This window comes from Rosa rugosa, chromosome 3, assembly GCF_958449725.1.
Source record: "Rosa rugosa chromosome 3, drRosRugo1.1, whole genome shotgun sequence".
Taxonomy (NCBI): Eukaryota; Viridiplantae; Streptophyta; class Magnoliopsida; order Rosales; family Rosaceae; genus Rosa; species Rosa rugosa.
Genome location: NC_084822.1, coordinates 44,184,450 through 44,203,327, shown reverse-complemented (window position 1 = coordinate 44,203,327; position 18,878 = coordinate 44,184,450). Strand labels below are relative to the sequence as shown.

The window sequence follows — 18,878 nt, the reverse complement described above, 5'->3', positions numbered from 1 at the left end:
TCAATGGGGTCTGGGTTCCTCCCAACAAAAGGTGCATCCCAATTTCTTCGAAAAAGGGGTTCGCACCAACTTCTTCGAAGAAACCGAAGAAAATGGGTGCACCAGCTTTTTCAAAGAAGGAGTTCACACCAGTTTCTTTTGAGGAGAGGAGCGAACTCATGGAATTATAGGATTTCCTATTATGTGGTTGGAGTTGATGGATTTGATATCTTTCTTTGACTTGTAATTGTAATTCATTAATTTCATGATCTGTGTAATTCAAATTTGGGTTTTAAAATGTTAATTAATAGTTGTATATTGAAATAATAAAAGTGTCGATCGAGAACGTTCTAGGGCACCGCTCTTCTAGATTCAGTTTTGGTGTCGGTTTTTTCATAACCTCGTTTCTTATTGTGTTCGATCTTCTCTCTCATGGATCTCTTTTTTCTAGGTATTCCTAACTTTGGTTGTTCGTAGATATAGGTAGCTAGAGAATATATGACACGTTTACTTACTTAGAATGGAAAAAAAAATCATGAATCAGAAACAACTAAAATTGGAGAGAAAATGAATCGATCTTGATTCCGGAGGGTTTGATTCCTAAACTCATCTTCCCTTTTGTAATCAAATTCTTGACAAAGAGATAGGATCTACACCCATTCTGATTTCTTCATGTGTTAGTAAACACATGAATACTTTTACCCGAAATCATTCTGATTTCTTTATGTGTTAGTAAACGCAGGAATATTTTTAACCCGTAATCATTCCCTCATATTCCAAGTAAGTAAATGTGCCTATAGTGTTTCTGTGCGTCTAGGTAGCATCATGGTGTTGGCCGGAAGAGCCTCTGGTCTAGTTCGGCTAGTGGCTTGTACTCCAACGAGCAAGTTAGCGGCGCTTTTGGTTTCGAGGTCGTTAGCATATCATTATGGCATGCAGGATCTATCTGTTGGGATGGATCGATATCTTGTTCAATTTTGACGATTAATTAATCGTAACCGATCGACCAAAAGTTTTAGTTTGGTGTAGTAATTCTAACAATTATAATATGGTTGTACACTGAACCAAACCAATTCGGAACCGGTTTAGCATGCCAACTAAACCAAACGACCAATTATACATTTAAAACAAAATTTGCAATTTGTTGAAATTTTTTTTTATCTCTTATTCCTTGTCGTATGTTTGTGTTTGTATAATATTATGTGTGAGGAACTTATTTTGACTTGACCATGTTTGTGGCAAGTTTCTTTATAATGTTGTCAACCTATTTAATGAAAGTGTTTTCGTTTCTTCTAAAAATAAAAAAATAAAAAAAAATTATGTACTTGCTGGAGTAGATTATGAATTTAGAAACGAAGGCACCAAGAGATCGATCAGTTATTACCTTCTCATAATATTTTATTTTTCTGATAAGATCTTCTCATAATATATAGTTTGAACAAATTACATAAAGGAACACGTAGTCCACTGGGGCAACTAGTCGAAATATTTTTATAACCACAATATATATAGTTCCCAAAGACTCAAAATTTGGTGATGCTTGAAGCACAGGATACAACGAAAATGAGGAAGAGCACGAAGTGAAGGGGTGCATTGATGTTCCTGCTTCCATCGGATGTGTCGCCGTCTGTTGATGGAACTGTACGTTTTAGACCCTCCTGCGATAATTAAACCCAATTGAAGCTAGAATTCAGCATCAAATGCTTAATATTGTTGATAGACTGTTAAATTGGACAACACATAAAGATTCACTTGATTATTAGTGGAGATTGATAGTTTGGTAACATGACATATACAGTACGTATATATATAAATTTTCTACCTGCTGGAACATCTGAGGCTGAAGGTGTAATTGCAGCTTCAGGTGTATTTGCATCTGCGGGTGTTTGATTGTTGGAATTATCTGCTGGAGATCTCGCTGTAGGAGTACTTGCTGAAGAAGTTGTAGGTCCATTGGCAGCTGCTTCACCACATTCATATAAATTAACTTGTAAATGTTAATTACCTCATTAGATATATAAAAAGGGAAATTCGACTACTTACATTTACACTGGCTAACGGGTGGAGTTTTCACATTACAAGCACCAGGAAGAGATAGAGCAAGTGTTTGGTTTATGGTGATGCCCAATGTGGAACCTCCGCCATTGAGCAATGAGCAAAGGCACTGCGGCGATGACTGTACAACTATTGAGAGCTGCGAGCAGCAAGAAGACGACGGGGTTGATGAGTTTCCGGTAACGTAGTTGAGGCATGGAGCCAGGCTTGCGAGTGTACTGGTGCAACTTGATTGAGCTGTGGCTCGACCCAGTAGCATGATCACTAAGACCAGGGCAAGACCCAACTCAATTCCTTTGAACGCCATACTAACCACTATGTGAGCCTTAAAACTTTTGTTGCTTGCATCAAATGTCTGAAATAAGGAGAGATAGCTAGAGGAGATGGAGGTTAAAATTCAAGTGGAGGTTGATTGTGTGGAATGGCATGGGGAGGGATGGTATGAATTTATATTGAGAAACTTCTGTGTTAAGATAAGGGATTTGGTGTATTTGGGTGACCAACTTCTCTATATTGGTGTTGTTGGCACGTCCTAAGAACAGCTTCCCAATATTAGTGAACATGTGTGAAGTCATTAACGAGCGATACACCAGGATATGAAAATATTACATCATGCACCAAACCAAATGATATGAAAATGTTTCTTCTTTAATTATATTAGGGTTTTGAGTTTGGATATATATCAATCAAACTTAGGGTCTCAAAATTAAGATTCTTATGAACTGAAAATATGCAAATTAATTAATTAGACTCGCAAAGAACTCTACTTGTTTGAATGGTACATAATTTCATAAATTAATTAGTAGATTACCACTATTTTGATGCTGGTCATGATTCGTGCAATAAAATTGTTAATTTTTTTTAAATAATATTGTTCATTCGTGAATAATAGGAATCCCAACCCTTTGTATTCCCAATTATATTAGGAATCATTTTCCTTGAGGAATTGGAAAAAGCTAATTGAATTGTTGTATCCTTATGATATGAGGAAAACTTTTCCTCTATAAGGACAACTGTTGGAACATCTCAAGAGCAAACAATCTTCGTCTTTTATTAGTGTGACTCTTTCTCACACTTACTAATGGCTTTTCAATCAAAATGCACATTTCAAATAGGAGATGCAGTCGAAGTGTGCTACAACTCGGAAGGGTTTCTTGGCTCATATTGGGAAGCAACCATAGTCGCAAATATGGGTACCAACTACTTGGTTGAGTACAAGCATTTTGTGGAGGAGCACGATGAATCTACACCTCTGAGAGAGACTGTCAAGGTGAAAGAAGTGCGGCCTCTACCACCTAATATCGTGCCTTCTAGGTATTCTAGTCTTAAAGGGCAGAGGGTCGATGCTTTTCTCAACGACGTTTGGTGGGTTGGAACTATTTCCAGGAAGATAGACTCTGATTATTACGTTGTTTTCTTTGAAAACACTGGGGAAGAGATTGCTTGCCCACTTTCAAAGTTGAGGTTTCATATGAACTGGGTCAATGAGCAGTGGGTTCCCTCCATGAAAAAGCGTGCCCCAGTTTCTTCGAAGAGGTTCGCACCGTATTCTTTGAAGGGGAGGCGTGAACAACTCTCGGCACTTTGAGTTTGGTATCTACTTGCAATTGTAGTTCCTTCCGTGCTATTTTGAACTCTATTTTGGGCTCTTTGATGTGCCCCAATTTTCTGGTTATGGGGTTTTTGAAAAATTGTAAAGCATATGATGCCCTCTTTTCAAGTTCACTTAAATTGTAAATTGCACTCTGCGTACCTAGTGAAATTTCTTTCAGTATGATGTTCGAATTCACAAATTAATTAATTGTTTGTTTTCCTTTCTTTTTTAGCAAGATGGATGGATTTTTGTCCAAATCAAATATCATATCCAAACAAAAGCCTAATCTCCTGCTCTTGCAGCGGTAGATCATGATTATAAAAAAATGAGGGGACCAAGAGAATTATCGATCCCCTACTGCATTCAATAAGTAAAAGTACAAAGAATAATCACCATCCTCAAGATTCCAAACAGAAAGGGAAAAAAATAAAAAATAAAAAAAGATATCAAGAACAACCAAATTACCAAATACAATCAGAATAAAGAGTAATGAAGTATTACGAGGACCAGAACAGGTCGAAAATCTTTATAGAAGACTTAAAACTTGGTGAAACTTGAAGCGCAAGATATCACGAAAATGAAGAAGAGCACAAAATGAAGGGGGGCTTTGATGCTGCTTCCATCTGATGTGTTACCGTCTGTTGATGGCACTGTTTTAGATCCTCCTGGAGTCATTAGTCGACCAATTAAGCTAGAATTTAGCATCAATGCTAAAGATAATGCATATACATGCCAGTAATATATGTAGAGATGGTCTTAACGGCAAAATGAGGCTCGCATCTAGTCTTAAGAACTACTTTTATAACTTACGTGTAAGCTTAACATATCGAGTTTCAAAACATCTAATAGAGAAACTAGGTCTAATTAGGTACGTAGGCATGAATCTCGAGTCCCCATAACGTCTTGGATCCTTTGTTAATACACTAAAAGTGGATCTAAATCAGCTATGAGAATATGTGACATCTTGTATAGTTGTATTGATATACTATTTAATATCTGTACCCCTACTGCAAACTAGAATTGCCTCATTCGTAGTGCAAATTGACAGTTCGGTAACAAATTAATATTTCATTTTGACTATTTGAACTTTTAAACGTATACCTGTTGAAGGAACATCCGAAGCTGAAGGCGTAATTGCAGCTTCAGGTGTATCTGCATCTGCAGGGGTTTCATTTGAGGAACCAGCTGGGGAAATTGCTGGTGGGGTACTTGATGAAGAAGTTGTAGGTCCATTGGCAGCTGCTAAATTCACCACATTCAAAATCAAACTAACTGGTAAAAATTAACTACCACATTAGTTGATAGATGAAATTGGACTACTTACATTGACACTGGTTAATGGGTGGAGTTTTCACATTGCAAGCACCAGGAAGAGACAGAGCAAGTGTTTGGTTTATTGTGATGCCCAATGTGGAACCGGCACTATTAAGCACTGAGCACAGGCATTGCGGCGATGACTGAACAACATTTGAGAGCTGTGAGCAGCAAGAAGACGATGGATTTGATGAGTTTCCTGTAATGTAATTTAGGCATGGAGACAGGCTTGTGAGTGTACTACTGCAACTTGATTGAGCTGTGGCTCGACCCAGTAGCATGGTCACTGCTAGGATCAGGGCTAGACCCATCTCAATTCCTTTGAATGCCATGCTGATCGCTTATAAGCCTTTCTTGCAGCCTTAGTCAAAATTAAGTCTGAATAAGAAGATTTGAGGAGATGATGATTAAAATTCAAGTTGAGGTTTGAGTGTGGATAAAGAAAAGATGGAATGGAATTTATATAGGAAACCTTTTCTGTTAAGACAAAGAAACTGGTATATTTGGGTGGCCAACTTCTACTAGATAGGTCTATGCTGGCACCTAATAAAAACAACTTTCGAATGTTAGAGAAGACTTTCGAATGTTAGAAAAGATATTGTCATTCTTCTAATCCGTTACTAGTGTGCACCAGAAAATAACCGGGCCGGTAGTATATAGCCTGCCTAAAACATATGCTCCATTGACCCCAAAAAAAGAAAAGAAAAGAAAAGAAAAGAATACGTCCATTTTCATTTCAAACCTGTATCTTAGATCGATTGACCCAATAACAATCTTACATCATGGAAGTATGTAATTTTGTTTTTCCACCAAATAGTATGACAATTTCATTTTCTAAATCAATATTTTGAGCTTGGATGCTGATCAAACTCGAGATCTAAGTAATGTGGAAAGTAACACGAAGCTAGTTAGGCATATAATGTCTCAATATTTAAGTTCAGATTCACTATCACCTTTATTTCTTTGTAATAGTTATTTATTTATTTCTTTGTAATAGAATATGTGTCTTGTAGTGATACAATATCTAGAAAACAAATTTTGTGTGCCAAGCATTTTCTTGAACATAATGTCTAATTTATTAGAGTTATGAACTGAGATACGATAAAGAATAATACAAGTACTTTGCCACAGGATTTGCATTCACAGAACCAAACCAACAGCTAGAGCTTTCGTCGTCCCATGAAAAAACAAATTCTACAAGTAACCGATTCCTCTAATCATGAAAAAAATTGGTTAAGAGTAGTTCAACTCCAAAACCCACCTAAAACTACTTTTTACTAGTTTAAGCCCCAACTAAGTAAACTATAAACTGCCTCCTCAGTTTCACCCAAAACCCAACGCAGTTTTCAGACCAAATAGTAGTATTCCACAGTCTTCTACCATTGGTTGCCTAATTGGTCAAGAACTCATGGAACCCTTCAAGCCCTTTCTTTCAGTTCTTGTAGTACTCATTTCACCGCTAATTTTAGTTAATGGGCAGATTAGTACACCATGCACAGCCTCAAAGCTTAGCACCTTAACTCCATGCTTGAATTATATAACTGGGAGTACCAACAATGGCTCATCGCCAACAGGGGACTGTTGCTATGCGCTAAAGACCAGCATGGACTGCGCTTGCCTTTTAGTAACCGCCAATGTCCCAATCCAACTGCCCATTAACAGAACCCTTGCTCTCTCTCTTCCTAAAGCATGTAAAATGGGGAGTGTGCCACTACAATGCAAAGGTAAATGAGACGCAATTTTGAATTTTTCTTAGAGTTTATCTTTAGGTGCCAATTCGGTTTGTCCCCGAAATTATACCAACTTTATTTATATTGCATTTGTTGTTATTTTGCAGCTTCTGCTACTCCTTTAGCTGCCCCAGGTATTCTTCAGTTCTTGTAATTCTTTTAATAAGGCTTGAACATACTCATATATAACCAATTAACAATTCAGTAATGTTTTGATATTAATTAAAATACTTTGAACTTGCAGGTCCTTCCTTACTAGGACCAACTATTTCCCCCACAGCTGCTGATTCTCCTTTAAGTCCAAGAGGTAATTCACCAATTGATTATTTGAAACTAGCTTCACTCAAAATTGTCCACCAATGTTTCCCAAGACATTGTGCACTAATTCATATTTTGGTCGCGTAGCAGCTTCTAAAGCAGTAGCAACAGGTCCTGCACCACAATATGAAGCAGAATCTCCATCAGTTGAACCTGAAGCTCCGACAACTGCAATCAATCGACCAGTGCTGACGCCATCTGCAGCCTCTAGTCTATCTTATGTTTCTCCACAACCTCTGCTACTCATAGTTTTAGGAATCATGGTTTATAAATCCTACTAGCTAATGAATGCATGCCAACCAGCTAGGAGCTACCTTAACCTCTCTGTTCCTTTCTGCAATGTTAAAATATATACCACATTCAGATCTTGTCACAAGTGTTTTAACTAAGATGTTCTGATGTTGAAGGATTGAGTCGGATCCATCCATGAGATTTTGAAAACCCCGTACGGAATTGTAGAATAAACCTCTTGGCTTCTTCTTAGTCAATCTTTTGTCTTTTGTATGAAGTAAAATTTCTTTATATGTTTTTTTTTTTTTTTTTTTTTTTTTTTTTATTTTTTTTTTTAGACATTGAAAATTTTCCCCATGCCATGCATGTTTATGATTTCTTCTTCTGTGCGAAGTATGTTATTTGCTGAGTGTTTAGATGAACAAAAAAGTTAAACAAATAGCACAGAGGTAAACTGAGGGGTTCTTACATTGTAGAAAGTACTTTGGTGCTTTTTTTTTTTTTTTTTTTTTTTTTTTTAGCTGAAGCAAATAAGAGGCATGCCCCTTACTTGAATTTAATAAAAGAGTAAGAAGAAAAGAAGGAACATAGGAGGGGGACCAAACCAAACCTCCCTACAAAAGCAACGAAAAGAAATAAGCTATCGTAACCGAAATTGGGGAAAACCTAATTGGTCACTCTGACAATGCGATAAAAGAAAAGATGGTGGAGCATCCCACCACACCATATTAGGAGCAGTCGTACCATAATTCGCCAAAGCATCAGCTACCTTATTACCTTCACGAAAAATATGTGATACACGAAAAGTCATTTGAGAAATCTTGTACAAGCAATTGAGCCAGCTAATACGAAGTTGCCAGGGGACCAACAAAGGAGATTTAATAAAATCCAGAAATAATATGTTATATTGATCCCGATTGCATCCAATATAGAGCATGATCTTTGAATATAAAATGAATTCTTACATGTAAAATTCGCATAACATACATGGACTAAAAATTTGAACGCCTTTTTGCGGTCGTACACCTTGCATTCCCTTTTGTGCAGGGCCGATTCCATTCATAAATCTTCACGATTGACCATTTTGGATATCAAGTCTGGCTTGACGCCTTGACGATGTATCACCTCTTTGGTTTCAGTGAAACATCTGTCATTTCCCAAGAAAAGAAAATGCCTAGCTTGGATGCAAAGAAAGTGAGGCAAAGGACCATTTCTTGGTGCATTTTTAGAAGGCATTTGGACAAAGTAAACCACTTGTAAATAGTTCCACATGTATAGGTATGTGCTGTCTAAAATAAGCTGCAATACATCCCTATAAATATACCTTCCTCCCACAAGTAACAAACAAAGACAGAAACAACAGAGGAAACAAAGCAAAAAGATAACAAGACCAATATGGCGAAGAAGCTTCTTGCAGTGTTTTTGACGTTGGTGGTGGTTGTTGCGGTACACACTTGGAAGGCCGAGGCTGCTGACAAAAAAGGGCAAAATTTCAAGGCATGTGAAGCCGCCTGTTTGAAAGATTGTGAAGCCGAAGATGGCGTCGGCCGCATCACCAACTCTGAGTGTAAGATGAAGTGCGTCGGTCAATGTGAACAAGAAAAGACTAGAGGTAATTATTAACTACTAACTATAGTATCAAGTCAATTCTGAAGTTTTAATAAACAATCCCCATCTGTACTTATGGAATTTGCATTGTGGTGCAGGCTAGCTGAACGCTATCAAAACTTGGACAATGGCCGAGGAAGAGCTATGAGAAATTCATCAAGCACTTAAATAATATGCATTAAATTTCTGTTTTTGTGGTGGAGGTTTCATGTAGAAATCTTGCTGCATACTCCTACCTGTTTGATCAATTCACATGTAATAAACGATTTGTTGTCTTTTTATTTTTAATTTGGTTGAAAAGGGATACTCCAACTTTAATTAAACAAAATGAAAATTGAAAAGGGAAGAGAACTAACTAAGCCAAAAGCTCCCATAAATCATAAAATGCAGCAAAGGAAACAAGCTAACGAAATCAAAACTTTGGAAACCCAAATCCGACCTCATTACAATTAATGCGAAGCAATGTATTATGAGCAGAGTTGGTTTTAACCAACGGTTCGACAAGTATTACATGATAACACAGATTTTGATTATATATGTCTATCTACATTAACATCGACCTGCAAAGCACCTAATATATAGGTCAAATTGCCATCTTCGATTTCTATTTTGCTTATATATGGTGAACGGTAAGTTAAGCGCACATATGGGCAACAATCTGTCCCCCTCGATCTGGTTCTGATGGAGGATAATCATCAATAATTGCTCCGATGCCGGCTGCTTTATTGCGCAGGCAATCTCTTCCCATGTGGCAGGACTTGCAATAAATACCATATTCTCCGGCACAACAAAACAGAGGACAAGCCCCAACAGGCTGACCAAGCTCTTGCCCACATGCTCCACAAATTACCACATCGGATTTCCTTGAATGAGAACTAGCTTTCCTATTCCTAGCCAAAATACAACTTGCTTTAGGAAAACAGAACTATCTCTCCTATTCCTAGCCAAAATAGGACTTGCTTAAGGAAATATTTATCCTATTTAAACAAGGCAAGAGAACTAGCTTTCCTATTCCTAGCCAAAATATATAGGACTTGCTTTAGGAATTAGGTTTCCTATTTGAGCACCTGTCTTGGAGAGTTATGTACCCATGCAAGGATCAATTAAGCTGCCTCGCTGCAATTAGCATCCCTGCTTTAAACTTCAAATATGGTTTTCAGACCCGAGTGCAAACCAATTCAGACTCGGTTGCTTTTTCCAATTTGCATGATGGATGCTGTAGTTCCACATCAAGTTGAGCATGACTTTTCAGATGTATTTGGTCCTGTACCAGTCCAGACCCCAGTGGATTCAGCTAATTCTGCCTCTCTCCAAGATAGTACGGATCCCGTCGTCATTCACAACCTGTCACACTCTTTGATTGGTCCTTCATTCTATGTAAGCCATTCACTGAACCTCAACAAACTGACTATTTATAACACAGAAGATTCAGTGGACCTAGCAGAGTACTGTCTCCATGAAGAAACCATCAAAGAATCTCAGGAACCTTTTGTCGGTGACCGTGTCATTGGGCATCCTCTAGAAAATGTTGAGGAGAGTTTCTTGAAGAGTGAGAGTGTAGGCATCGAAGATTTTGAGGTTTTGAAGATTGTTGGGCAGGGTGGATTTGCAAAAGTATATCAGGTGAGGAAGAAGGGAACCTCAGAAATATACGCGATGAAGGTAATGCGAAAGGACAAGGTCATGAAGAATAATCTCGCTGAATACATGAAATTTGAGAGGGATATATTAACAAAAGTTGATCATCCATTCATTGTCAAGCTTAGATACTCATTCCAAACCAAATACAGACTATATCTTGTGCTGGATTTTGTCAACGGAGGTCAGCTTTTCTTTCAACTCTACCACCATGGCCTTTTTTTGGAGGAGCTGGCACGAATATATGCAGCCGAGATTGTTTCTGCGGTGTCTCACCTTCATTCAAATGGCATAATGCATAGAGATCTTAAGCCTGAAAATATCCTATTGGATGCAGATGGTCATGCCATTTTAACTGATTTTGGGCTTGCGAAGAGCTTTGACGAAAACACGAGGTCTAATTCTCTATGTGGAACTGTAGAATACATGGCACCGGAAATAGTTCAGGGAAATGGCCATGATAAGGCAGCAGATTGGTGGAGTGTGGGAGTTGTATTGTTTCAGATGCTTACCGGCAAGCTTCCTTTTACTGGGAACCGTCAGAAATGTCAAGAGAAGATAGTAAAGGAGAAAATCAAGTTGCCAAGTTTTTTGTCAAGTGAAGCACACTCTCTGTTGAAAGGCTTGTTAGCGAAGGACACAAGCAAGCGTCTAGGTTGTGGACCTCTGGGAGGTGATGAAGTCAAGCAGCACAAATGGTTCAAGCAAATTAATTGGAAGAAATTGGATGCTCGTGAGATGAAACCAAGCTTCCAACCCAACGTTGCCGGGCAGCACTGCATCGCCAACATTGAGAATTACAGGACTGACATGCTACTTGTGGACTCCCCGGCTGCTAGTCCGAAGGCTTCGTCTGGAAACCCCTTCTCCGGCTTTAGTTATGTTAGGCCTGCAGCCTCTTAAGACCCATGCATGTACCAAGTTCTATCTGTTTTCTCTCCCATACAAGCTTTTTGAGCTATGTTTCCCTTTCCCCTCGTACATAAAATTGATTATAAACAACTCTGTATGTTGCTGGAAAGTAATACCATTTGGATAATTAATATATCAAGTTAATGGATTCATTAGATTATTTCTGGAGTTAGTATCATTTGTATGCCTTTTTGTTTACGACAAATTTACTGCTCATATCATTTTAAAGAAAACAGCTTGAACTCAATAACGTGACTTTGTCAAAGAAACAGATTGCAGCTAGTGCAACCATATAACTTCTCCAGAAAGAGAAAAAGGACTGATCAATAAGGGTAGCTAGGTTGGCTCAAAGGTTGAACAAGTTCATAAATGCTTTGTCCAGTTTTTGTGGTGCAACACGGAAAGGTTACAAGCTAGCTGCTTAATATATAGTTCTGATTCAATTACTTGTCTTATGTTTCTAAGTTGGTAAAATGATCTGAGATGAAAATTGCATCATTGCTAAGACAAAGTAATGTTTATTAAGTCATTCAACAACAAAATGCGCAGCAAGAAGAAATATCGCAATTAAATAATGATTCCAAAAATGTTAAGTAACAATGTCACTAATGACTATATATACTTCTCTTACCAAAAATGTGAGTCACATACTAATTTTATCACTGAGAGAGTTACTCGACAAACTTCAATTTAAATAACAAGCGGTGAAGATTCACATCAAATTATATAGAGAGAAATGTGGTGGTGGCTGGAAAAATATTCTCAACCCAACTTTCTATATTTCCTTGGCATTCAAGCTGTAAAGAAGTTTCGAGGTGGTATGCCAATTATTTGGACGTTTTTTCATGCTCTTCCGGTCTTCCCTAAAGTGAAAATTTTCATACCCTTCCTGGCTTCCTATTTCCTAAAGTAAAATTATTTAAAAAAAAAAAGAAAAAGAAAAAAGGGTAAAACCTTAGATACTCTGAGGCTATTACAAATATACCCTCGTAATCTCCATCGCCATCACCCTCTCACGGCTGCAGTTTTTCTTTCCCCAACCCACCTTTCATCTCTCCGTTCCCATTTCTCGTTTTCCGGACCTGATTACAAAGGTAAGCTTCTTTCAATTTCTACTCTTTCAAGTTCAATTTGTTCATAACTCTCTCGACATATCTTGTATGAATTTAGAGCTTGCAAGTGTTTTTAGGGTTTGGGTCTGTTCCCGTGTGTGGTTTTATTTAGCATCAGCTATGAAATTTACTGTGTATTATAAGAGCAAACAATCAGTGAGACTATATATTTTCTCTTTTGGTTACTGGTTACTGGCTATTCACTTGTCAGGCATCGTTCTTATGAAAATTTATCTTTCACTGAAGTTCAGTGGTTGTTGTTATCACCATGTGGATTTGAAATAGGCAAGTCTCAATAGTACTAAGTAAGAAAAACCCAAAATTCCTACAAAACCCTACACTGAAATGGGATACCCCTGCTTGGGGCCAAATCTCGCTGTGCTAGCTTTCATGTGTTTCGTTCTCCGAACGTAACTTACAATTTGGTGAACCTGCTTGTTGAAATGAGAAAATGGCCTTATTTCAATGAATTAAAAAGGCGCGCCTTAAGGCTTAAAAGGCGTGAAGCGTGCTGGAAAAAGCCTCTGTTTTGCAGCTGAGGCGCAGAGGCGGCCAAGGCGCTGAGGAGGGCGCAGAAGGCGGCGAAGACGCGCCTCAAGGCGTCGGAAGCGAACGCCTGAGAATTTTTTTTTTTTTTTTTTTTTTTTTTACAAACCAAAACGACGTCGTTTTGGTGTTTTTTAGAGTTTTGATTCATTTAGGTCGTGTTTTGTACACGAGCTGATCCCCAAATCACTCAAACAGCCTCCTCAGTCCTCCCAGACTCTTCACTCTCAATCCCAATCCCTTACTTGAAAAGTTGATAAAATCATGAAGAGCCCATAAGTTTTCTCAAGAATTTGGTTCTAAAGGAGGCTATTTGCAGAATTGGAGCAAGATTTGAAGAGAGTTGGAGAGTTGTAGTTCGATACTTCGATTTGAAGAAAAGGAGTTCAAGGTATGATCATGGTTCGATCAATTTTCCTTGTTTTCTTTGGATGGTTTTGTTTTTCTTTGTTATGTGCAATTGGAATTGGAATTTGGACATCTATCATCTATGTATTCTTAATTTCTTACTGAATAATTGAATATAGTCACTGCTTTGATGAACCTGCTCTACACTTCCTCTTACAGTAACTATGATGTTCAACACATAGAGGCTTGAGTGTATCTGTTACGGCATACCGGTTGTTTGTAGATATGGCTTGAATTTTCTGCATTTGTTTTCAAGTTCGTCCTCTGTCTTGCCATTTCTTCAGGGTAAAATTTGCAAGCTGAGAGTCTGAATCATGAAGTAAAATTTATGTGAAGAACAATGTTATTGTGGGGTATAAATTTAACTCAATTTGTATCGGACTGACTATACATTTGTTGGTGAAATTCATATCATTTATCATTGGTATGAATTTTCTGGGTAAACTAAGCTATATATGATTTCTAGACTCTAAAACAAATTAATGTATTTAACATATCTATGCATCAGTAATCTCTGATATTCACATTTTGCCAAATGAGAGAGAGATACAACTTCCACCTTCATGCTTAGCTGGTCCTGAGTCATGCATGAGTCATAATGAAATCAAATATATATGGTCAGTGGCCACATTGGAGCAGCTATATATGAAATATGCACTCTACATGTACAGCAAGAAATGTGTTCAAAGTTCAAACAACTCATAAGCTTTGATCAGTAACTAATGGCTCCTCCCAATTTCTTTTTCTTTGTTGCTCTAATAACTTCATCATTGCTGTACACCTAAGATTTATTTTAGGTTTGGTGATTTTGTTGAATCATATGGTTTTAGTGCTTGCTTATTATGAATGGATGACAATTTATAATGTTTTTTTGGTTACAATACATGTTCTATATATAAGACTAGTTCTATACGTAAATACAGCTAGTTTATACGTAAGGCTTACGCCTTACGCCTCAAGGCGAACGCCTTGCTGAGGCTCTCCCGGCTACGCCTCAGCCTTTTAAAACATTGGGATAGAAAAGTAAGCAAGTATCTATGCTTGTTTCTTGTGCTATGGGATTTGAAGTGCTGTTAATCAACTGTGTAAGAGCACATTTTTTGGTGTTAATATTTGTGCATGGCTTCTGCAGATAGCTGATTTTGTTTCAAATGGGTTGGAAAGCAGCTGAGAAACTTATTAGGCACTGGAAGGTTCTTAGAGGAGACAATGTGAGGGCTATGAAGATTCTTCCTTCTCTACCTCTTGTCTCTTTTTTTTATTTATTTGTAAATTAACTGTGTTCCAATCTCATTTGCAGGTGATGATCATAAGAGGCAAAGACAAGGGTGAGACCGGTGTCATCAAGCGAGTCATTCGCTCTCAGAATCGTGTAATTGTGGAGGGCAAAAATCTGGTATCAATCTTGCTCTATTATTGGTATATTCTTGATTAAATCTTATTTTATCTTGCAGTTGTTTTGGAGCAACTTATATTCTGTTTCATTCTCACAACACTTTTTCTATGAGAGAACTTGTCAAGACTTCCATCACTTTTGTTACTCCGTTGAATAAGAGGAATTTGTCATTGTGAATGCTTGATAGTCTAAGAGATATGGTCTAAAAGATTTTGGTTAACTGTGCCATATGTCTTTAATGGTTGGAATATTACTAATGAAAGTTCTGTAGTTCTCTATTTGATGCTCATCTTAGTTCCCATCTTGTCGGAAACATCCAATGGGTTTAGACTTCAAATCTATGACCATTCCCATCAACTGCAGGAAGGATTTAAATTTCAGATCTAGCCTCTTTTATACTAAGGGCTGGAAGTATATCATCCAATCAAAAATTTGCATATGATTTTTTATGAACCATATGAGAAACCCTGATCGTTTGATATTTTAGTTTTAAATAAGCTTGTTCCAAAACCAAGGCTTTTGGGTATTCCAATGAATGGGATGGGTTTGGTTAACAAGTACTCTGCCTTTTCAGGTAAAGAAACATATCAAGCAAGGCCAAGGTCATGAAGGCGGGATATTCACTGTCGAAGCTCCTCTTCATGCCTCAAATGTGCAAGTTGTTGATCCAGTAACAGGGTATGGAAGTAATCACAACATTGTACATTGGCAATTGTTGTTGAGTTTTATTATTTGCTTACACTTCTAGTGTGGTGATTAAATATTTTCATAATGTACAGGAGGCCTTGTAAGGTTGGCGTTAATTATCTTGAGGATGGAACAAAAGTTAGAGTAGCAAGAGGCACAGGAGCATCGGGATCTATAATCCCTCGACCTGAAATCTTGAAGATGAGGACTACCCCAAGACCTACCGTTGGTAAGTATCTGAAGTCCTGAGATCTGTAATGTTTTATTGCTACTTGAAAAAGAAAAAAGAAAAATCTTGTGCTGATATTTTTGTGATAAACTTTGGTTGCAGCTGGTCCAAAGGATACTCCTATGAATCTTGTGTTGGAGAAGACATATGATGCCAAAACAGGAAAGGGCATGCCTGAACTTTGAGAGAACTAGTTTTAATGTCAATGCAGGTCAGATGGAAAATTTTGCAGAAGAAAGATGGCAGCCATATTAGTTGTCGTAGTCCGGCGAATGACCAAGAATTTCTTGTACTGAACTTCTGCTTCAATTCGTATTTTCGTTGGAATATTGTACAAACTACATGGCCAAATTACCAGTTTGCTATAGGAACTTCTTAGATTCAAGGCCATGAGTTCACGAACAACCATTATGAATCACTCTGAATAATAGTATGAAGCGTATTGGTTTTCAAACAAGAGAATACCTGATCCAGTTGGTTGTGCAAATTTAGTTTCTTCAACTAGATTCTGGAAAGTACGTGTATAAGATCGCTCTTACCATCTTCATCTTCACAGAAATTCTATCCACTATAATCACTTATATATTCTTGTCAGAAGTCTACAGAGAAATTGTTTGGTAGCCGTACTGTCCGTACTGTTGCTGCTGCCATGTGAGTTCACATGGACATAGTTAAAGTCTTATTAGATAGACACGGGTATCCCTCGTTCCCAACCCTTTTGCATGTTGATCAAAACTGCAAACGCCCATCTTCGCTTTTGTCCTGATCAACTACAAGACATACTGTAAAGGCCAAAATGAAAGATCTTATTTTGAAGCTCTGTTCTGTTCTTAGCAAGAGGCAATGGAGACGATAATGGTCATCACCCAAACCCCAATAATGACACGTAAATCGGACACTCGTCACCATGCATGGCCTCAGCCCTCTTCTTATCTCCCACCTTGCTTATTATATATAGCATTTCCACGATCATCTTCTTCATCAAGAACTGAAAACATGGAGTTGAAAAGTAAGCTTTGTTTGGTTGTCTTGCTCTTCTCTGTTTTGCTTGCTGTGAGTGCTAGTCAGGACTATAAGGAGAGAGACCCTGAGCTGAAGCAGTGCAAGCACCAGTGCAAACACCAGAGAGGATATGATGAGCAAGAGAAGCAACTCTGCGAGCAGCGATGCGATGACTACATCAAGCAGAAGAGGCAGGACGAGAAGCAGCGAAGGAGAGAAGGAGAAGGAGGTACTAGTTTTTATAGATATGACGAGGATCAGTATCAGGGTCAGGGCCAACAACAACAGGACCAGAATCCCTACTTGTTTGAAGATCAGGATTTCGAGACCCAAATTGAAACAGATCAAGGCCGAGTTCAGATTCTTCAGAAGTTCACTGACAAGTCTGATCTGCTGCGCGGCATTGAGAATTTCCGGATTGGTTCCCTTGTCACCAAGCCTCACTCTTTTGTTGCTCCACACCATCATGATGCTGACTGTGTTCTCTTCGTCTTCCAGGGTAAGTCATTTTAAACCCCTTTGCTCATTTTCTTGTTCATCAAGGTGCTCTTTATCTGTCTTTAACTTTTTACCCTATGTGAAATTTAAGGTCGACCAACCATTACTATGGTGAGAGGGGAGAAGAGAGAGAGCCATAACCTTGAACGTGGAGACATACTCAGGGTTCCAGCTGGTACACCTGTTTATATTATCAATAGAGACGATAATGAAAAGCTGTTTGTTGTGAAACTCCTCCATCCAGTCTCCCTTCCTGATCAGTTTGAGGTACATAAAACCAAACCACCTATTGCGATTTTCGGTCATAAATTCAATATGTAACACTTTTGTTTTGTACTATATACAGACATTTTATGAGGGAGGTGGTGAAAATCCAGAATCATTTTTCAAAGCTTTCAGTCCGGAGGTACTTCAAGCGGCTTTCAAGACTGAAAGAGATGAGCTGGAGAGGCTATTCGGGCAGCAGAGGCAAGGCAGCATCATGAAGGCCTCCAGAGAGCAAATTGAGAAGATGAGCCACAGTACTCGTGGCCGTGAAGGATTTTGGCCTTTCCATGGTGATGAACCATTTTCAACATCATCATCGAAATCAGGCCCATTCAATCTCTTCAAAAAGCGGCCTTCTCAGTCAAACCGACACGGACGTCTCTTTGAAGCCGATTCCAATGACTACAAACAGCTCGAGGAGCTCGACCTCCAAATCACTTTTGCTAACATTACTCGAGGGTCCATGACTGCTCCATCCTTCAACTCCAAAGCCACCAAGATTGCCTTTGTTTTGGATGGTGAGGGCTTCTTCGAGATGGCCTGCCCCCACCTTGCTTCCCAAGGAGGTTCCCAACACCAACAGCAACGTCAGCGGAGGAGCAGCAGCCCAAGCTACCAGAATGTAAGAGGGGACTTGAGACGCGGTACCGTTTTTATTGTGCCGGCTGGCCATCCGGTGACTGCCATTGCCTCGAGCAACAATAACCTACAAGTCATCTGCTTTGAGGTGAATGCGAAAGACAATGTGAGGTTCCCTCTGGCTGGAAAGAAGAATGTGGTGAGTCTGTTTGAGAGGGAGGCAAAGGAGTTGGCATTCGGTGTTCCGGTGAGAGAGGTGGACCGCATCTTTAACAAGCAAGACGGCGAGTTTTTCCTGGAGGGACCGAACAATCAGCAGCAGGGTCGTATGTGGTCAGTGGTTTAGTAATAATTAAGCAGAGGTTTTGCGTGGGAAGGTGTGAAGAAAAGGCCTAATAAGTGACTGCTGCAGTAGTTTTGAGGTTGCTAATACTGATATGTATATTATAGTACTCGGTTCTATGACTATGAGAAATGAGAATGTAAATATGTACGTCTTCCAATGTAACTGTAGGGTTTAAGCACCCTTAAATAAGTGGATGACTCTTTCTGCTTTTCTACTTTAATTAGCTCATCATTGTAAGCTCTGTTTGATCCCTTTGGTTACCTGCTTTTCTACTTGCAATGCGGCCTTCTTGCTTGTTGGTAGCTAGTGAGTTGATTGTTGGAACTTGTTCTGTCTAAAATGTTGTGTTTAAGGAAATTATGCCATATGGTGGAGGGCTCTTTTGGATCTCCGAATCCAGCTTGCAGTTTATTCACATGCGATCGAGGC

The 18,878-nt window shown here is 38.6% G+C and overlaps 7 protein-coding genes and 1 long non-coding RNA gene across 14 annotated transcripts; 6 read left to right on the top strand and 2 right to left on the bottom strand.

Moving 5' to 3' along the window:
• Window positions 1-1,348: 1,348 nt before the first annotated feature.
• On the bottom strand, window positions 1,349-2,447 carry LOC133736012 (non-specific lipid transfer protein GPI-anchored 5-like). 2 transcript variants are annotated; one of them, XM_062163446.1, is made up of 3 exons: window positions 2,023-2,447; window positions 1,802-1,939; window positions 1,349-1,637 (listed from the first exon to the last, which is right to left on the bottom strand). In XM_062163446.1, the coding sequence occupies exons 1-3, from the start codon at window positions 2,339-2,341 to the stop codon at window positions 1,471-1,473; spliced, it is 624 nt and encodes a 207-aa protein (XP_062019430.1). In that variant the 5' UTR covers window positions 2,342-2,447; the 3' UTR covers window positions 1,349-1,470. The 2 variants fall into 2 exon arrangements, with proteins under 2 accessions (XP_062019430.1, XP_062019431.1); XM_062163447.1 differs by having other exon boundaries at window positions 1,503-1,637; window positions 1,776-1,939.
• Window positions 2,448-3,115: 668 nt separating this feature from the next.
• On the top strand, window positions 3,116-3,622 carry LOC133737782 (protein AGENET DOMAIN (AGD)-CONTAINING P1-like). Its single transcript, XM_062165280.1, has one exon. It carries the CDS (start codon window positions 3,116-3,118, stop codon window positions 3,620-3,622), a length of 507 nt encoding a protein of 168 aa, XP_062021264.1.
• A 270-nt stretch (window positions 3,623-3,892) lies between these two features.
• LOC133739827 (non-specific lipid transfer protein GPI-anchored 5-like) lies at window positions 3,893-5,394 on the bottom strand. Of its 2 annotated transcripts, none has more exons than XM_062167633.1 (3): window positions 4,953-5,394; window positions 4,730-4,870; window positions 3,893-4,293 (listed from the first exon to the last, which is right to left on the bottom strand). In XM_062167633.1, the coding sequence occupies exons 1-3, from the start codon at window positions 5,272-5,274 to the stop codon at window positions 4,166-4,168; spliced, it is 591 nt and encodes a 196-aa protein (XP_062023617.1). In that variant the 5' UTR covers window positions 5,275-5,394; the 3' UTR covers window positions 3,893-4,165. The 2 variants fall into 2 exon arrangements, with proteins under 2 accessions (XP_062023617.1, XP_062023618.1); XM_062167634.1 differs by having other exon boundaries at window positions 4,730-4,867; window positions 4,953-5,393.
• An 857-nt stretch (window positions 5,395-6,251) lies between these two features.
• LOC133739857 (non-specific lipid transfer protein GPI-anchored 16-like) lies at window positions 6,252-7,518 on the top strand. Of its 2 annotated transcripts, none has more exons than XM_062167664.1 (4): window positions 6,252-6,666; window positions 6,780-6,806; window positions 6,917-6,979; window positions 7,078-7,518. In XM_062167664.1, the coding sequence occupies exons 1-4, from the start codon at window positions 6,351-6,353 to the stop codon at window positions 7,269-7,271; spliced, it is 600 nt and encodes a 199-aa protein (XP_062023648.1). In that variant the 5' UTR covers window positions 6,252-6,350; the 3' UTR covers window positions 7,272-7,518. The 2 variants fall into 2 exon arrangements, with proteins under 2 accessions (XP_062023648.1, XP_062023649.1); XM_062167665.1 differs by having other exon boundaries at window positions 6,255-6,666; window positions 7,081-7,518.
• A 1,051-nt stretch (window positions 7,519-8,569) lies between these two features.
• Window positions 8,570-9,117, top strand: LOC133740621 (uncharacterized). The gene is made up of 2 exons (XR_009861339.1): window positions 8,570-8,833; window positions 8,928-9,117. It is a non-coding gene; the product is annotated as an uncharacterized LOC133740621 (long non-coding RNA).
• Window positions 9,118-9,978: 861 nt separating this feature from the next.
• On the top strand, window positions 9,979-11,370 carry LOC133737781 (serine/threonine-protein kinase AtPK2/AtPK19-like). Its single transcript, XM_062165279.1, has one exon. The coding sequence runs from the start codon at window positions 9,979-9,981 to the stop codon at window positions 11,368-11,370; it is 1,392 nt and encodes a 463-aa protein (XP_062021263.1).
• Window positions 11,371-12,366: 996 nt separating this feature from the next.
• Window positions 12,367-16,219, top strand: LOC133740323 (uncharacterized). Of its 4 annotated transcripts, XM_062168261.1 has the most exons (7): window positions 12,375-12,473; window positions 13,357-13,428; window positions 14,578-14,656; window positions 14,746-14,841; window positions 15,416-15,519; window positions 15,621-15,757; window positions 15,860-16,219. In XM_062168261.1, exons 3-7 carry the CDS (start codon window positions 14,597-14,599, stop codon window positions 15,940-15,942), a joined length of 480 nt encoding a protein of 159 aa, XP_062024245.1. In that variant the 5' UTR covers window positions 12,375-12,473; window positions 13,357-13,428; window positions 14,578-14,596; the 3' UTR covers window positions 15,943-16,219. The 4 variants fall into 4 exon arrangements, with proteins under 4 accessions (XP_062024247.1, XP_062024245.1, XP_062024246.1 ...); XM_062168263.1 differs by lacking the exon at window positions 13,357-13,428 and having other exon boundaries at window positions 12,367-12,473; XM_062168262.1 differs by lacking the exon at window positions 12,375-12,473 and having other exon boundaries at window positions 13,205-13,428.
• A 163-nt stretch (window positions 16,220-16,382) lies between these two features.
• LOC133740321 (vicilin Jug r 6.0101-like) lies at window positions 16,383-18,669 on the top strand. The gene is made up of 3 exons (XM_062168260.1): window positions 16,383-17,258; window positions 17,349-17,524; window positions 17,604-18,669. Exons 1-3 carry the CDS (start codon window positions 16,601-16,603, stop codon window positions 18,447-18,449), a joined length of 1,680 nt encoding a protein of 559 aa, XP_062024244.1. The 5' UTR covers window positions 16,383-16,600; the 3' UTR covers window positions 18,450-18,669.
• The last annotated feature ends 209 nt before the right edge of the window (window positions 18,670-18,878 follow it).

Coding starts and splice junctions, on each gene's coding strand:
- LOC133736012 (XM_062163446.1), bottom strand. CDS start 2,341: ATGGCGTTCAAAGGAATTGAGTTGGGTCTTGCCCTGGTCTTAGTGATC. Junction 1,940..2,022: donor ACCCGTTAGCCAGTGTAAAT/GTAAGTAGTCGA, acceptor GTGGTGAAGCAG/CTGCCAATGGACCTACAACT. Junction 1,638..1,801: donor AGCCTCAGATGTTCCAGCAG/GTAGAAAATTTA, acceptor TAATTATCGCAG/GAGGGTCTAAAACGTACAGT.
- LOC133737782 (XM_062165280.1), top strand. CDS start 3,116: ATGGCTTTTCAATCAAAATGCACATTTCAAATAGGAGATGCAGTCGAA.
- LOC133739827 (XM_062167633.1), bottom strand. CDS start 5,274: ATGGCATTCAAAGGAATTGAGATGGGTCTAGCCCTGATCCTAGCAGTG. Junction 4,871..4,952: donor ACCCATTAACCAGTGTCAAT/GTAAGTAGTCCA, acceptor TGGTGAATTTAG/CAGCTGCCAATGGACCTACA. Junction 4,294..4,729: donor TTCGGATGTTCCTTCAACAG/GTATACGTTTAA, acceptor TAATGACTCCAG/GAGGATCTAAAACAGTGCCA.
- LOC133739857 (XM_062167664.1), top strand. CDS start 6,351: ATGGAACCCTTCAAGCCCTTTCTTTCAGTTCTTGTAGTACTCATTTCA. Junction 6,667..6,779: donor TGTGCCACTACAATGCAAAG/GTAAATGAGACG, acceptor GTTATTTTGCAG/CTTCTGCTACTCCTTTAGCT. Junction 6,807..6,916: donor TACTCCTTTAGCTGCCCCAG/GTATTCTTCAGT, acceptor TTGAACTTGCAG/GTCCTTCCTTACTAGGACCA.
- LOC133737781 (XM_062165279.1), top strand. CDS start 9,979: ATGGTTTTCAGACCCGAGTGCAAACCAATTCAGACTCGGTTGCTTTTT.
- LOC133740323 (XM_062168263.1), top strand. CDS start 14,597: ATGGGTTGGAAAGCAGCTGAGAAACTTATTAGGCACTGGAAGGTTCTT. Junction 14,657..14,745: donor AGGTTCTTAGAGGAGACAAT/GTGAGGGCTATG, acceptor TCTCATTTGCAG/GTGATGATCATAAGAGGCAA. Junction 15,520..15,620: donor GTTGTTGATCCAGTAACAGG/GTATGGAAGTAA, acceptor CATAATGTACAG/GAGGCCTTGTAAGGTTGGCG.
- LOC133740321 (XM_062168260.1), top strand. CDS start 16,601: ATGGAGACGATAATGGTCATCACCCAAACCCCAATAATGACACGTAAA. Junction 17,259..17,348: donor TGTTCTCTTCGTCTTCCAGG/GTAAGTCATTTT, acceptor GTGAAATTTAAG/GTCGACCAACCATTACTATG. Junction 17,525..17,603: donor CCCTTCCTGATCAGTTTGAG/GTACATAAAACC, acceptor TACTATATACAG/ACATTTTATGAGGGAGGTGG.